The sequence below is a fragment of the Mesocricetus auratus genome, unplaced genomic scaffold (assembly GCF_017639785.1).
Source record: "Mesocricetus auratus isolate SY011 unplaced genomic scaffold, BCM_Maur_2.0 Super-Scaffold_100045, whole genome shotgun sequence".
Lineage (NCBI taxonomy): Eukaryota > Metazoa > Chordata > Mammalia > Rodentia > Cricetidae > Mesocricetus > Mesocricetus auratus.
Window position 1 is genome coordinate 6,669,998 of NW_024429222.1, and position 17,401 is coordinate 6,687,398.

Here is a 17,401-nt window from a genome sequence, read left to right on the forward strand (position 1 = left end):
TGAATCTTGACTCTTCTGTTTGCACAGTTTTCTATGTACTTAAAACAAGTTAAATCCTACACTCACTCTCTACCACCGCTCCAAATCTCTCTTCAGCATGTGCAGGACCATCAGCTCTTTGTCAGTTTCATATTAAAGTGATGCCATCCAGAATCATCTATCTTCTCTGTATGGGATTGGCCACCCTCTGTACCTGGTGGCAGCTATCCCCCTCTAATGTCTGCAACATAATACAGAGGGTTATTTTGTCTGTTTTGATTCTTCCAAGTCCTTACTCTCACTCACCCCTTCTTGTTTTCTAGCCTTGGTGTTCTCCAAATACACTAGAGAAAAAGATTTTAGGAAGTAATTTGCATTTTTAAATACTGCATTTCTCTCTCTGTATCTTTGTGTGTGCCTGTGTGTGTGTGTGTGTGTGTGTGAGAGAGAGAGAGAGAGAGAGAGAGAGAGAGAGAGAGAGAGAGAAAGAATGAGAGAGGGAAGGAGAGAGAGGGAGGAGAGAGAGAGAGAGAGAGAGAGAGAGAGAGAGAGAGAGAGAGAGAGAGAGAGAGAGAGAGAGAGAGACTAAGAGGCAGAGAGCTGTGTGTGGAGGTCAGAGAATGTCTTGTCTTGCAGAAGGCAGTTCTCTCCTTTCACCATATGGACCCTGAGGGTTGAACTCAGGTTGTCAGTCTTCATGTCAAGCGCACCTTCTTTGTGACCCAGGATGTAAATTTTTGACTTTGGAGGTCTTAAAATTACTTTATAGTATACTTTGAAGTGTGTATTTATGTTGGGTGTGGAAATCATGATAAGAAATAATTTTGCTATAATATTTTTAGGATACAACACCAATATTGGTAGCTCTGGCTTTCTTATTTATTTATTTCACCTTTTTGGCGGTACCACAGTGATTCTGTTTCATCTGTCATATTTCTGTTTTATAGATATTTCAATCAGAAGCATATTTCCTTAAGTTTTGAACATTTTCTTGAATTAATTTTGCTAATGATTTATGTCTTTCTCTCCAATTTTCTCTTTTCTAGAACCCATGTGAAGGTTGTTGACATTTCTGTTCACATACTTTCAATAGTTTTGAGTAGTTTTCATCTACTTTCTGAGACTTTCTTAACTTCCAACTTACCAAATTAGAAAAAAAGTTCAACATGAATGTCATAAATACACAGCCTGAGGAATTGCTCTTAAATCAAAATATATAGGTCTGTCTAGCACCCAGGTACATACCAGCAATGCTCTGTTTCTCTAGTAAACTCTTCCTGTCCTGCAAAGTCTCGATGAGTTCTCTGCATGTTTGCAAGTGAATCACCCCCTAAAGGCATAGCCTGTGTCTTGATAGTCTTTTGTTCATGTGTTCCCTTAACTGCTCAATGTAAAAAGTAGTACTAAGGCCAGGGACTCCACAGCACCAATGCTATGGTCAGTCCTTCCCTTCCTGGCTGTCCTTGAGCTTATGGTCTGTAAGCAACCGCCCCCAGCCTTTGTAGATGTCCCTTGGCTGTCTTTGAACCTAGATATATCTTTGTCTGAGTATTGGATGGACAAATAATGCCTTTGGTTTGCCCAGATGGTCTGGTTCTGGTGTTCTGTGTGACATCGCAAGTTTCTTGGAAGTTTTCTCAGTCTCTGTATGCCTGCCAAGGTTGTCTAGGGTTTGGAGACTATATTGTCGGGGTGTTGCCTTCCTTTGTTTCCTATTTTATTCAAGTAATGTAATTTTGATGCTTTAGCCAAGGGCCCTCAAAGCAGTTTTTCTCTACTTTTCACATCCTCCCCCCAAGTCCATGAAATATAATCTAATGAGGTTTTCCTATGTATGTGAATATTTTTATCTTAAACTTTTTCTCCCCAAATGCTTAATCTGGAAACTGACAGAACTAGGTGTCACATTGAAGGGTTTCAGGTTTTTCTGTGAAGAATTTCAGTTTTTGCCTGAAATCCAGAAAACCTATAATTAATTTTACAATTCATCTCTGCCAAGGGACTTCATTTGTCCTGAATTATTTGTTTCAAGTAAAGGAGAGCTTCTTATCTATTGGGAGCTGGAATTGATTAGGTTTTTTTCCTTGCTCAGACTTTTCAGAATCCTTTATTTCTTCAGCTCATTCATTCTTTGCTCAGTGGCTGAGGAAGGCTATATTGTTAAATTTGTGTCTTGGCTAACCACCTTCTCGTAGGATATAGTCCTTCTGTGATGTTACCTGAAGGCTCTGCAGTATGCACAGCCCACCATTTGCTATTCCTTTGGGTTGTTGTCTAGAAAATGAACACCAAGTCTCCACCATGGTGGTCATTCTGAAAACAGCTAAATTTTGAGGAATTCATCTGTGTCTTGTAACTGCTTCTGTGGAAGATTCCTTGTAATGCTGCACATAACCCTCTGTGTCCTGGACATTATCCACCTTTATCACTCTAACTCTTAGTCTATGTTGTTCATGTGACACTTCCAGCTCAGAATTGAGTGTGTGCTTACCCAGCCATACCACTTTTCTCATTGGGTGTGGGGGGGGATGTAGGTGGGAGGGGGTGGTTTTCTCTTCTGCCCTGCAGAGTCATAGGTGAGGACTAGGTGTTGTTAGTCTCCCTCCACCATCTGCCATCTTCAACTCATAGTTTCTCCTGCCTTATGACCTATGGTATTGGGCTAACAGTATGTCTCTATGGTAGAACACTTGCCTAGAATATACAAGACCCTAGATTTGGTTTCAAGGACTTCTCCTCTTTCCAAAACAGTCTTGACTTGAACTAGAAGGAATGTCTAGGTTGCATTCAAGGCAGTTGTCAAAGTAATTACACAGGTAGAAGCAAAGTGATAATGGTGACGGTAGACTTGCATTAAAGGAAATTATTGGCATATAGTATTAATGTGTGTGTTAATTATGGAAATTTGTGATGTATTTTGATTAGTACTTTAATCTCTACCCTCACACTGATGCCTCTGACTTTTTTGTTGTATTGTTGCAGATAGCTTTAAAATGTAAAGAACGTGTTTGGCTTAACTTGTCATTAAATGGAGTCATTTTTATCCAAAACTACTTAGGGTAAAAAGCAAAACCAAAACAAAACCAAATCAAACTAGTAAATTTTGGGGGGACATTTTGGATATTTGAAACTTGACCTTTAGATTTCTATTCGTCTGAATTTTGTTAAATCTTTTTACCTTTTAAACTTTGTGGTTTGCAGGAGCTTGCATGTGCCAAACAGATACTCTTAGAATCCTTCCACACTTAAAATCCTTCCAACTATACTGAGACTTAAAGGCCAGTAGGAACCCATTGCCCCAGCCTGTTTCAAATGGCATGGGGCAAAAATAATTAGTGGCAGTTGCTGTAGATAATTACAAGTCAGTTTCCCTAGAAAAGTGAGCAACACTACACATAAGCAATAAAAAAAATTATCACACTTAAGCTTCTCTCTTCCCTGCATAGCCTAAGGAGGGGGGGAGAGATACTGTCCACCAAACATCATCTTAATGAGCTCATTTCAAAGGTGCTGGGTTGGTTATGTTATGGAGGGACATCAGAAAGCACAAATTGCTCCTGCTGTCTGGTTGTGGTTCAGGGTCTTACTGGTTCCAGACTGAGAAGAGTACCAGGACAAAAATCACAAGGGAAGGTGGGCATCTGTCTGGTTACCAGTAGAGTGCCACATCCCAGGATGTGTACACGCTTGGCAGCATACACAGCCCCTAAAAGCCACACACATGCATGCTAGGGGCTGGTTGCCATGTCTGTTACCATCAAGGTCACCTGGGCAAAGCATCTTGCAACCTTGTGGTAGCAAAGATGTAAACACATGCTTTCTCACATCGTTGTTTTCTCCCAAAGAGCTGCAGATCAACTGATCTAGCTTTATTTACTTTATGTTGGATGTTGTTAGTCACATTCTGCTCCCAGGTGTGAATCATATGATGTCATTATGATCTTGTTATGTTCAACTTGATCAGTACTTACTATTGACATCTCTGTCAAATCACCAATATCAGCAGTCCATAGATGAGATCAGCAAGTATTTTCTGTAAATGGTCAAATCCTAACTATTCTGGGGCTGGGTGGGTCTTGTGGTCTTAGTGTTCCCTGGCCATCTTACTATGAGATTCTGTAATGACTGAGCATGAGTAGGGTCTGGTTAAACTGTAGTTGGAAACAGGTCATGAGACTGATTTGCCGTCAGGCTCAGTCTGTGTCCTAGCTGTAAAGCATGGATCACAGACTTTGCTCTAGGGTCCAGAAAGGTCTCACAAATGAGTGAAATGCAGTGGCTGCCTGGGGCTCTGGACAGCAGAGAAGTTGTGCCTTGTGTAAGAGGGCTGGCTCTGTTTTACCTGTAACCATATGTAATTGACTCAGGGATGCATGCTATTATAATTCAAGAATAGTTGAAATTATGATTTTAATACAAAGGGTTTTTATGGATATTTATTTTATTTTATGTATGGGGGTGTTTTGCCTGCTTGTGCTTGCCTGGTATCCCTGGATCAGGAGAAGATGTTAACTCCCCTAGAACTGCAGTTACAGACAGTTGTGAGCTGCCGTGTGGGTGCTAGGAATCACGCCCCTTTGGAAGAGCAGCTCTTGACCGCTGGACCATCTCTGCAGCCCCTAACAGAGGACGTTTGCCTGTTGCTAACTGATTTAGATTTGTTAAGTCAGAGCAGTGAAGGCGGAGCTGAGTGCCTTTCAGTTCTTTCAGGTTCACCAGTGTTTCAAGTTTAGCTATGCATTATACATAAAAAGAAGCATCCACAGGATGTATCCCACATGGTAGCAGTGCCCTGTGCTGGTACTGTCCACAGCCATTCTGTTGCCCATGGTGACCATTTCATGCAAATCCTCTAAAAAGGTTCAGGAGCCACAATTAGAAAGTTAGCTGTCCCCGTGATAGTAAAGCTTTTTTTGTTTTTTCTTTTAAAGCATCATTCTGGATGTTTCCAAAGATATATTTAAAAATGGCTTTGAATTAACCTAGGAAATGGCTCTAAACTTGTTATTGCATGGTGGTATTCTTAAAGAGATGAATTGAAAGTTCCTCTTAAATGAAAGGTTCCCACAAAAACATGTGCTGCATCTGGGCATGGTGGTACCTGTATTCACAGCAGGGAGACAGAGGCAGGAGGGTTGCTGGGACTTTGAAGCAAGCCTGGGCTACTATAGTGAGACCCTATCTGTGGGGCAGGGAACACGGCTTAGGAAGAAGAACAGAGCTGGAAAGGACTGAGAGTCTGCTCGTACAGTGATGTTGTATCTTTAGATTCGGATTTAGAGAACCCAAGGAAGTTAGATGCGGCCGTAAATGTCATTTACTAGCGTTCTTCTCTGCAGAGACAGAAACTTGGCTTTTTGACCCGTTCTTTTTTGTTACACTTACACAGAGTAATGTGAGTGGGTAGTCATGAAGGAAGTTCCTTTCCCTGTCTCCCTCTCTACTTAGTTCTCTCTCTCTCTCCCTTCCTCTGCTTCAAACTCATGTATGGCCTGTGCAGGATGACGCTCAGAATGTAGGGAGTCTGTATGGGCATGCGCTGTCTGGATCTGGGCACTTGGGGATGTTAGGCGATGTGCACTGATGGGACTAGTAATGTGTGCTCTGCTGTCCACCTTCGTGACGCCCATCTTTACATCATTTTGTCTTCGGTGATCCCTCCAGGGTCCCTGCCAGTCCGAACACTACGACTTTCAAGTCCCATTTTACTGCAGGATTCTGTTTTGAACTTTATAGTCCTTGTTAAAGCAACTCTAAACCTTTTAGTGTTTATTCTACTTTAGCAGTAATGTTATACTCTATTTGTTCTTTAAAATTCATTTTTAAAACTTATGTTGCTTCTGTTTATGAGTGTTTACCTGTGTGGTTGCGTGCAGGAGCCCGTGGAGGCCCAAAGATGGATCCCTGGGACTGTTATAATAGGCAATTATGAGCCACTATGTGGATTCTGGGAGCTAAACCTGTGCTGCTAACCTCTGAACCATCTCTCCAGTTCTCTTTGCTCTTTTAAAAGCAAACAAGCAAACAGATGTTTGAGGGGTTTGTTTTCCTTTTAAATTAACATTTTCTTTCCCTTCCACCTACCACAGGACTGAGTGGTGGGACATCAAAGCAGTTCAGTGTAAGTGCCCATCGATGGCCTCTTACCACCAGTCTCCAGTGCTCTGAAGACAAAACTCTGACCTTGCCCTTGAGGACCAGAGTACAGTCCGGGGGTTTAGAGTGTAGTGACATTTAAATCTGAAATGCTGTCCTACCATTTACCAGTGCTGATCACTAACACTCCAGGAGATGGAATTCTCTCCCCAGGCTGGGTTCATTATTTCAGTCAGAGATACTGCAAGTGCCTTGCACAGATCTAAGGATATAGCAAGTGATCAGTGTTTTCTGAATGAACTTGAAAAGTTTATGTGGAGGGCCATCCCCAGCAAGACTTAGTGAGTGTGAGGAGGAGTGTGCACCTTAAGCTTCTTTGTGTGCCTCTTCCACTCTGGACCTATAAAAGTTTGATTATTTTTCCAGAAATAATACAGGCACTGCATCTTTGTACAAATTTGTACAATTAATTTTCTCTTGAAAATGTATGAGGTGGTTCCATGTTCCTATTGAGTCATAGTGATGGACACATAATATTATATTGTCTGAGCATTTTATAATTTCTTCAGGAAGTAGCCTGCTAGTAGATACTGAGGTTATTCTTGGTCTTTTTGCTTTAAAGTTTGTACTGTAGCAAACACTCCTACAAGCTACAATGCCTGCTCAGTAGTCACTGTCCCCCTCTGTAAGTAGGAACAATAGTATGCATTCATGCTTCATGCATTCAGTTTTAATATGTATTGCTAGATTGTCCTCCACAGAGAATATGGGGGAGCCAGGTTGCCACACTCTTACAACACTGGATCTTTTAAAGTGAAGACATAAGCCTGGTGGCTCACACTTTTCATCCCAGCCCTTGGGAGGCAGAGGCAGGCAGATCTCTGCGTTCAAGGCCAGCCAGGTCTACAGAGTGAGTTCCAGGACAGCTAGGCTGTGGTGATTAGTATCTTCTTGAAATGCCCACAATTGACCTTTTCTAATTTATTTGCTTCAAACTGAACAAATTAATCCTTTATTCTCCTCTTAGTCTCTGGTTATTTCCTCATTATTATAATTAAGTGGTTTTTTTTTGTGGAAAAGATAAATCCATGCTAAGAATATTCTTAAATGTCTTCTTAGAAATTATGACACAAAAGGATGCACTTGACCTAACATCTGTATTTTATTAAGAGGTCAGTAATTCCTAAGGTAATAGCTGAAATCTCAGGAATGTAGATGAAGTATGCCTTTGCTGAGCTTTTCCCATCTCCACAGGCTCTGAGGATGAAAGCGAGGACGAGTCCAGCTTCGAGGGCAGAGACCCTGACACTTGGCATGTTGGTTTCAAGATCTCGTGGGATATCGAAACACCAGGCTTGGCAATACCTCTTCACCAGGGAGACTGCTATTTCATGCTGGGTAATGTTCAGAGACTCCAGACTGCTGTTTTACTTGCCTGAGCTTAGAGTTGGGGAGGCATGCATGCTTGGGTCTGACTTCTGAAATAAATTTTTGAATACTTTGTATTCATAATGATTTTTTGAGAACATGTAACTCATTAACTCTTTCTTTCTTTTTCCTTTGTTCCTTCCTTCCTTTCTTATTTATTTATCTATCTATCGTCTATCTATCTATCTATCTATCTATCTATCTATCTATCTGTCTATCTATCTATCTATTTTGTATGTGTGCGTGGCTTTGCCTGAATGGACGGCTGTGTGCCACATGCGTATGTGGTGCCCATAGAAGTGGGAAGAAGTTGGACCCTCTTAAACTGGAATTGTAGACAGTTGTGAGCCACCATGTAATATAGGTGCTGGGAACTGAACTCAAGTCCTCTGCAAGAGCAAAAAGCTAGTTTCCTGTCAGGCTTGGCCACAGGATCATTCTCTCTGTGTGTGTTTCAACTATTTGCAAAGTATTTTTTATGGGATTGCAGTAAATGAAGCTGTGGGGTTTGATTCTTGCTGCTTTGTTTTAGAATTTTTGGTGTTATTTATTCTCAACTTGTTTTCCACTGCAAAATGTGCAAGAGTATGCTTCTTTTGTTTGTTTACTTGTGAAGCTTCTAATGGGCTAGGAAGATGGCTTGCTAATGCAAGCACAAGGACCTGGGCTTGATCCGCAGAAGTAACCCACAATGTGATGATGTGCCCTAGTAAATCCCTATAGAGAGAGGAGACAGGAGCATCCCTGGGGCTTGCTGATCAGCCAGCTCAAGCCAATGAGAGACTATGTCTCAAAAAACACACCAGAGGAAGTACCTAGGCTGAATGTACTGGCACACACAGGTGCACCTCCACAGGAGCATGCACACATGTACACATAAACATAAACAGTTTCTCACAGTTTATTCTCTCCTTGGCTGTGCCCTCTGAGTGTCCCCAGGTTTGTCTTAGTCCTGTCTGCTTGCAGAGATCTAACGGTCTTTTGGCTCTTTAGCTAGGAAGATCCAGGGCTTGAGATCAGTTTTTGGTTAAGATTATTTTCCTGTTACCTCTCTTGTGGAGTTTCTGTATTGCAACTATGGAGTAAGGTTCAGAGCAGACACTGGAGCACAGTAAATCTTGCTCCCTGCCTCTTAGGACTTCATAGTTACTCACTTGCTAGCTCTGTGTTTCATATATTATTTCTCTCAAAAAGTTACTTTTTTCCACCACTGAAATAAACTTAATTTTGAAGGAGATTTATACGATATTATTTTTTATTATCTGACTTAACTACAAGTGTTTTGTAAATATAAATGTAGAGAAACTAAAAGAAATATAAGTATACACTAGTTTTCTTTGTTGGAGATCTTAGAGTTTGAGTCTTGTTCTTTGTTTAAGCAAGAGACTAACAGTTTGCTTGAATACTGTGCAAATTAAGCACACGGTAAATAATATGCCAATAAAAGTGCATAGCCATAAGAAGGAAAAGAATCTCATTATTATTCCTAATATCAGACATTAGATTTTATTATTCAATTAGCATAATGTATGCTAAAATGAGATCTCCTTGGTGAGATAAAAATTATTCTCATTAGAGAAAGCAAGGGTGGGGCAGATAGACAGACAGACAGACAGAGACACTAATAGCATTAACATCCAGGGAGTATTAGTTCTGCAGTTGGCCACTCTGAGAGTTTTCCTTGGTGTTTGCATGTGGATTGGAAGGAGCCATGTGACTTCGTGCTGTACCTTTTGCAGCTCAGGTTCATTTCTTGCTTCCCACTGACATCTTGCTACAACAGTATACAAATCTGTTCACTTAAGCAATCTCAGACTCTAAACAGCCTTCTGAGGGAGATATCAGAGCTGCAGATTTGTCCGTCACTCCATTCATATGTGGCAAAACAGAGGCCATAGCAGCCGCAGATGTAATGCTTTTCCTAGTCTCATTGTGATCATGTCAGCTGGATCTCAGGATGCTGACACTCTGGATGTTGGCAGCATTAAGGTCATCTCTTCCCCTCATCCCCTGTTTGATTTCAGGATCCATACTTTTACTCTGAAGTCTCTATCCCTATCATTGAGTGCCATTTGTATAAAAAGATTATAACGTAAGTGTTTATGTTGTCCTAAAATTTGGATATTTGGCTTGAATCTAAATAAAAGCCTTCTTTTGATATACTTTGTTGGTAATGGTAATTTCTATTAACAATTGGCGTATGTAGAGGAGATAAGAGCCAGAATGGAACCTTTTCAAATAGCTTCCTGTTTATCTGTGTATGAAACGAGTAGGTTTGCACTGTAAAAGTTCTGCTGTTATCTGTGCATTTAATAACATCCTCTACATTTCTTCTGGTTAAAAGAAGAATATGGAGGCGGGAGAGATAGCTCAGTGATAAAGCACGTGTACTCCTTTTGCAGGGAACAGCTCAATTCTTAGTGCCGTGTTGTGCTGCTTAGATGTCTGGAGACCTCTTCTGGTCACTGTTGGTACCTGCACTCACATGCATATATCTATACACAGACACACACATGTATACACATAATTAACAAAGAAAAAGTAGCATATGTTCATCCTAGAGAAAAGAATCTGTAAAATAGAAAAGGAAAGAATACAGAAACAAATTTCATGTGGTTTACCATATTCCTGCTCAGTCTCTCCCTATACATGCATACCTGGAATGGTAGTAATATTAACAGCAATCATATTTATCATGAATTAATGGCAAGTGAAGCATTCTGCTATTTAGCTTGTAACCCTGAGGAGCAAATATGAGCTAGTCTTATAAAAGAAGTCTCTATCCTGATAGCCCGATAGACTTAACGGTGGTACACAGCTAATAAGCGTGAGAAGTTAGAGCCTGGCATAGTCTCCTCAGGTTTCATCATTCCCTCATCAGGCCTTTCTCTTCCCCTGGAAGCCCCCGTGTTCCCTCACTCTGACCCTGCTCTTCCCCTGGCTTTGGGCTTTCATTCCACTTCTCTCCATGAAGCCTCATGGTTCTGGAAGGGAAGAAAGAATAACAGAGTTCTGGTTTTCATTTGTTTGTTTGTTTCAGTTTTAAAGTACTTTTTCTTTTCATTTTAATAACTGGATTAGTAGTGAAAACATTTAATCAATTACATTTCCAAAACATTCAATTGATTATATTATCCGCTTGATGTAGTCATTACAAGGAAAGCATATGTTCAGACATTCACCAAGTCTCTAACATTGTAGACTTACAGGTGATAAACTATATAAGAATCTAGTACTTTCTACCTCCTGCCTTCAGATGTAGGTGGCATTGTTGGTTTCTACTATACTGTTTTAGGCATAACAAGTGACTCCCAAAGTCTGCATTTAGAATTTATTTTTATGAAGATATATTTGATTTTTAAAGCAAAGTTTCTTCCATCTCCTGTTATAAAACTCATAATTTGAAAAAATAATAAAAAGCAACTGTTGTATAGTTTTGTCTTTTCATGGTAGCTTTTAAAAATCCAAATAATAACGAGCCCCGTGGCCGGCTCTGGGCCCTCTTCTGAGAACTGAAGTCTGAACTTCACAGCACTTACAGAAAGGAAACAGTTTAGCTCAATTTATAATAATATATTGGTCTGCAGAGGAAGTGCAGCCTGAACCCCACTGTCTCAAGTGAATACTCCAGGGGTGTCTGACGGGGAACGTGTCGGGTGCCGGTAATAAATCCACTGCCGTGGGTGTGAGGGAAAGGCCTGTTGGCAGTGCCTGAGGACACACTTCATGGGGTTGTCATGGTTTTACTTTTAAATTGGAATCTTTGCCCTAATCTCAGAGTTAGACAAGACCAGATTTGCAAACAGATTTACAATTTTCACTAATTTTCCAACCAGGACTTCAAAACATATTTAGAGGAGGGAAAAAAAGGAAAAAAAAAAAAAAAAAGAACCCATTCACTCTGTTGTTTCTCAGGGTCAAATGATTTACTTTGCCACAGCTGTTTTCCATAGACTGCTTGTAGCCAGGGAGTTAGGGACTTAGGAGTGCTTGGAGACAAACTGGGTTTGTTTTTTTGTGAAGCAGATTATACAGTTCAAGGGACAGCAACTAAATTCAGTTTATTAACCAGGAGCTGGGTGTGGCAGTGGAATGTTTGGGGACAAAGGTGAGTAAACATTGGGCAAACCTCTGCTGGTCCCCTTAGTGTACCACCGTGATGTCTTGAATGTCACTGTTCATGGCTGATGTCTCGTCTCTACTCTTATTAGTAAGTCTAGCCAAACCTCACTTTGAAATGTCTGTTGTTAGTACTATAACCAGCCACCGCTTCTGAGCCCTTGCGGAAGCAGAAAGAGACTGCAGCAGTTGAGATGCCTGGCTCTGTGGGGTTTTACTTTCACTCTCCTGAGTAGAGGGGCATGAGGCTAGGCTGTAGGACTTCCTGCCAGCTGAGCAGGTTCCAGGCCTGCCACACGATGCACGGCCCCATAGTGTCAGCACGTCTTTGAGACTTGGCCCTTGGTGTAAAACGAGAGCTTCCGTTTGCCTTAGTTCTCACTGCTCTTCTTAGGAGTTGGGGGAAGTTTGTGGGCCTATGCCTTCCAGGCTGCAGGACTTACTGTGGAGACCGGGACCTGGGCCATGGCATACTGGAGAACCAACGAGGCGAGGCAGTGATAGAAGAGTTCTGAATGCGGGCGCTTCTCTCGCCTCAGGCCCAGACTTCCATGGGCTTTGCAGCTCATTGCTTTACACGTATATTTCCATAACCTCACAGAGCAACTACGAAAGCGGTAAATCTCACCAATTGGCTTTGCAGGGTGACATGAGTTAGCATCTGGCCACTGCGGAATGGAACTCTGCTAACCAGTATTACTTTGTTGGAGGCTGCCTGCACTTATGGAACCTGGTCATTTTTTTTAGATTTATTTCCCTGTCTATGAAATACTTGCGGCTTAGCAGCAGCAAGGCCAGAACACTGTGAGCATTTGATGTGGTGTAACCTGAAGTGTGACGCCCGCTTCTGTTTTCCAAGGCAACATGGGCACTCTAGCTGGAGGCTGTCGCCCTGTGGGCAGGAAGAGCAGAGGTCTCTAGGATTTAACTTAGCCTGACTGGGGGCTCCCTTGGGACTTAACTTGGAGACTGTAGTATCTTTGTAAATCCTTCAGGTGTTCCTCAGCCCTGCCTAGATTTAGACATTTTATTCAAAGCAAACGACTTCTGACCCCAGTCCCTTCCTCCCCCAGCCTCTAAGTGACCAGCTGAAGTAAAAAAAAAAGTACATGTAATTTATGGCTTAATCATAAATTCAAAATAATTATACTTTATTACCTCTCACGGGTCTTGAGATGTAGGTGCTATGTTCTGTTTTCTGCCGAGGCAGGGGAATAAGGGAAACAGTAATAAATTATAACTCGAGGCTGCAGCCCATAAGCTTGAGGAATTGCCATTTCAGTGGAAAGTGCTTGAACAGCCAAGTGAGCACCTGTCATGTTTGTTTTCACTCTGAAGGGTGGAAACATGACAGGACAGTTCCAGCTGCTTGTCTAATATGAACCTGTGCTGGTATACTTATCTTCCCAGTGATGGCAGAATGTGCAGAGGCTGATGGGTTTTGCACCCGGGTGAGGTTATCTCCTGGAACTTTCACTCTAACACATCTGGCCAGAGACTGACATTTTCACACTTACACTTTGTGGCTGGCTTCCTGTTTCTTGGTATCCACTAAAACTTGGGCGAGAGCCATGGCTTGTGGACAGAAAGCCAACATGCTCGTCAGTTGCTGAAGGAATTTTCTACTCTCTGATACTTTCTGATGGTAACCCAGGTGCTCACATGCATGTGGTGGGCGTCCAGTGAAGGCCAGTCACTGTGCTGGCATCTTCGATGTGCCCTGTCACAAGATCATCAGGAAATGGTTACTTTGCTCTGACCACCCCCACGCAGACGAAGATTGGTAGGGATTGACTGCAGATGTGTACAGGGTTCCCTTTTTAAAAGCCTATGCGTGTGAGTGTAGGATATGTATGTGTATGTAGGGTGTGTGCACATGTGATCAGGTGTGCATGCACAGAGGCCAGAGGAGGACAGTGCCCACCTCTATCACGCTGCCTTATTCTCTTGAGTTAGGGTCTCTTCCTGAACCTGGAGCTAGGCTGGTGGCCAGCAAGTCCCAACCCTCCTCCCATCTTTACCCCTCCCCCAGGGCTGGTGTTACTGTCATACATGCCACACCAGACTTGCCACATTTCTGTACTCAGTGAGATTTGAACTCAAATCCCCATACTTAAAGTGTTGTTGACCATCCCCTCAGAGCCCAAGACTCCTTTTGCAAGGAAAAATGCTCTAAAAGTAGTTTATGGCTGTCAAGCAGCATATGGATTGCTACAGCACCTTCAGTTTTAATCTTTAAGTGGGAGAACTGTATGTGGCGTAAACTCTATCTCAGTAAAGATTTTAAACAGAAATGAGCTTCAGAGACATGCAACACTTTCCCCCCCCCCCCAAGGCAACCTGCGCAGTGAATTGTGTTTAAATGCAAACCCAAGGCTCTCCATGCTTTGTTTAAGAATTATGTCATCACGGGACCTTGTGTCTCTTCTCCTGGACTGTAATAAAGATGGCTATGCTTAGATCCCCCAAGGCCCATCGAGGGCTGCTTTAGCTTTATCTCTTCCATAGGACTTGGCAGAGGACGTTAGACATGGTAAGTGCTTAATAAATAACTATTGATTACGTGAATGAGCGAACCAAAAATGGTCTTTGTTTTTCCTTCATGGGAGTATGCCTTGGCTGTGTAGGCAGAACCCTTGAAAGCACTGCACGGGGACAGATTTAGAATTTTCTTCCCAAACAGAGGTCCCTTCAGCCAATCCCTGGAACTCTTTAGAGACAGATTTAGATTTTCATGGCAGCCTCTTTCTTTGCATGGTGACCCGTGTTTTATCTCCATATGTTAGTTCCAATAAGTATGAGATATCATAGAATTTTAAACGCAGTATGCTAATCAGTCTGTGTATTCTCTTCTGAATCTTAAGAAAACCCCAAGAGGGAAAAGTGTTCTTCCCTTCCTGGCGTGGATCCCATGGTTCTCTCCCATTTCATCCAGTCAGAGCCATGCTGAACTGGGATAGTCCTGTCCCTGCCTGGAGCAGGGAGAATCGCCACCCACACCCCCTTTGGATAGTAGCATTTTGTTTTTAATTTCAGTGACTCCTACAGCTTCCCAGATGCTGGGATTACAGGTGTGAGTCATTGCTCCTGGCTTCATTGGATAAAATAGAGTCTTTTTTTGTGTAATGTAGCTTCCGAAGCATAAGATCATAAGATGTGAAAAGAATTTATTCAGGTGTCTCATTCTGTCACAGTGTGTGTGTGTGTGTGTGTGTAACATGTATATATATATGTGTGTGTGTATATATATATATTACTAAATATGTAAATACAACCTGCTCAGTCTACATAATGTTATTTGTTTGTATATGATTTCAGGGTTGACTATTTGATATTGGGTAAGCAACTGGGGTGCTCTGAAGAAAACTCACTTCTCAGTACTCCTTAGTTGCCTTTTTTTTTTTTTTTGTCTAGGGTTGGGGTACCATGTGGCTTCCCTTTCCAAGTTGGCTTGTCTACTGTTGCTGTCCTTATTCTGGTCTTGTTTAGGCAGCCACACTGATCAGATTTCATGGGTGTGGTTTCCCTGACATCTCTAGGAGATTCAATCTTACAGCCTGCACCCTGGTCCTCTGGCTCATACAGTCTTTCTGTCTCCTCTTGGGGATGTCCCTGAGCTTTAGGTGAGGAGTTGTACTGTTGATGGGTCAGTTGGGGCTGGACCCTGCACCATCATTTGTTCTCTGTTTACTGACTGGTTGTGGTTTTCTGTGATAGTCTTTGTCTGTTGCAGAGAGTAGTTTCCTTGATGAGAGCTAAGAGTTACTCTTATCTATGGATATTAGTATTTAGAATGCAGTTAGGAATTACACTGTTTAGTCAAGATCTATGACCTCACTAGCCTGGGTAGTTGGCTAGGTTTCTAGTACTAGGCATGATTTTACTCTTACTGAGTGGTCCTTAATTAGAGAGCTGTTGATTTCTGCCAAGATATGCTTGCCACTATTGCACTCCTGGAGCTATTGGGCCATACTGGTCATAGGCATCATAGCTGGGTAGGACTGTTAGTTTTGTAAAATCATGTTTTTTGAAGGTTTCAGCTCATGACTAGATTATTAATTGAACATAACTCTCCTGATTCAGTCTTCCGCTGTGGCATATTTCTCATTGGACTGTAACTTTTAGTTCAGAAATACTAGCTTTTCTTCTGGAGAGCTACTTTTTGGGAAGTGATAATATATATTTATATTGCTCTCTCTCTCTCTCTCTCTCTCTCTCTCTCTCTCTGTGTGTGTGTGTGTGTGTGTGTATAAATTCTTGACTCCATTGAATGAGTAAATTAAGATTTCCTTTGTTTTTATTTCATGATTTAGGTCTTCGCCATATAGGCAAAATAGATTATTCTATCTTTGACCATTCCTGACTAGGAAGATCCTGCGTGTGCTCTGTATTGTGTATACGAGTATGTATGAGTGTGAGTGTATGTGAAAAGTACACAGCACTTACAGCAGCTGTTCTTGACCTGTGTGTCACGATCCCTTTGGGGGCTCAAAAGACCCTTTCACAGGGGCTGCCTGTGAAACATTACATCAGAAACATTACAATTTATAACAATAGCAAAATTGTACTTATGAAATAGCAAGAAAAATAACTTTATGGTTGGAAATCCCCACAGCATGAGGAACTGTATTAAAGGGTTGTAGTATGAGGAAGGCTGAGAATCACTGACTTGGAAGCTTGTTCCAAACAGGAACTTGGTACATATTTGAGAGAATGCTGTTTTTTTACCCTCAGGCGTTATTCAGATACATCTTAAAACTATTCTGTCATCTTGCTTGCATGTAAGATTAATTTTATACTAGTTACTAAGGATATGATATCATTATATAAATATAAGAAATTGTATTATATTTAATAATATAAATATTATTGCCAAGTTACATATTCTTCAACTGCTGGTAAAAACCTGGATGTACGGCCTGAGTTAGAAGATCAGAAAGTGTGAAGGTGCAAAATTAGAGGTGTCTGGAATGTTCTGTTGCAGTGTTAGCTAGATCTCCTCACATGTTAGTTGAGTAGTAGTAGGCAGGAGTGATGGTTCTGTCTAAATGAGGCAGAGGAAAAAACAACATCACTCAGTTTTTCTATCAACACACCTCTGTCTTCTCATCCTTCATTCCCCAGCCCCTCTACCATCAGTGCCTTGGGAAGGCTTACAGTTGGAAGGGGAAGGTGAGAAGGAGGCTCTCGCCAAAGTGGGATTAAAGATCCCCATGCATATTTAGACAGCAAGAATGGATTATTAACCTCAAGACTCTGTTCTCCTTAACATACAACAGCAGAATAAACATTCTACAAGTTAATTTAAAACAAGAGGACAGAGGTGAGATTCCCCTGCTTCTGTATTGTTTGACTTCGTTTGTATGGCTGTGAATGGATCCCAGGGCCTTGCAATACTATGCAAGTCCCCCACTGCTGGGCCACACACCAAGCCCTGTGTGTGTATTTTTAGAAACACTTTTAGTTTTGTACATTATAGAACTAAGCCTTCACAGGATAGGCTTTACCATTCCTTTTTGTTTGGTTGGTTGTTTTTTTGTTGTTGTTAATGAGTACTTCCCCATTTTTACATTTCAATTTGTATCTTTAAAACATGATGTATCTGAATTTCAGAGAAAAGAAAAATGTTTTGGGGAAATTAATAACATATGAGCCATAGTCACTGTAGAGAATTACAATCTATAGGAATATATAAACTAGTAATACTATTTATGCAAAATTTATTTAAATTCTTGCATTTTTCCTACATTTTGTAACATTTGTTTATTTTTTAGTACGT

General features: G+C 41.4%; 1 protein-coding gene across 2 annotated transcripts in view; it reads left to right on the forward strand.

The window, feature by feature from the left end:
• Fto (FTO alpha-ketoglutarate dependent dioxygenase) overlaps positions 1–17,401 on the forward strand; it is a 349,466-nt gene that overhangs the window by 109,480 nt on the left and 222,585 nt on the right. For both annotated transcript variants that reach the window (XM_040735285.1, XM_005079155.4), the window contains exon 4: positions 7,330–7,473. In XM_040735285.1, the coding sequence (XP_040591219.1) occupies positions 7,330–7,473 (144 nt within the window). The remainder of the gene's footprint in view (positions 1–7,329; positions 7,474–17,401) is intronic.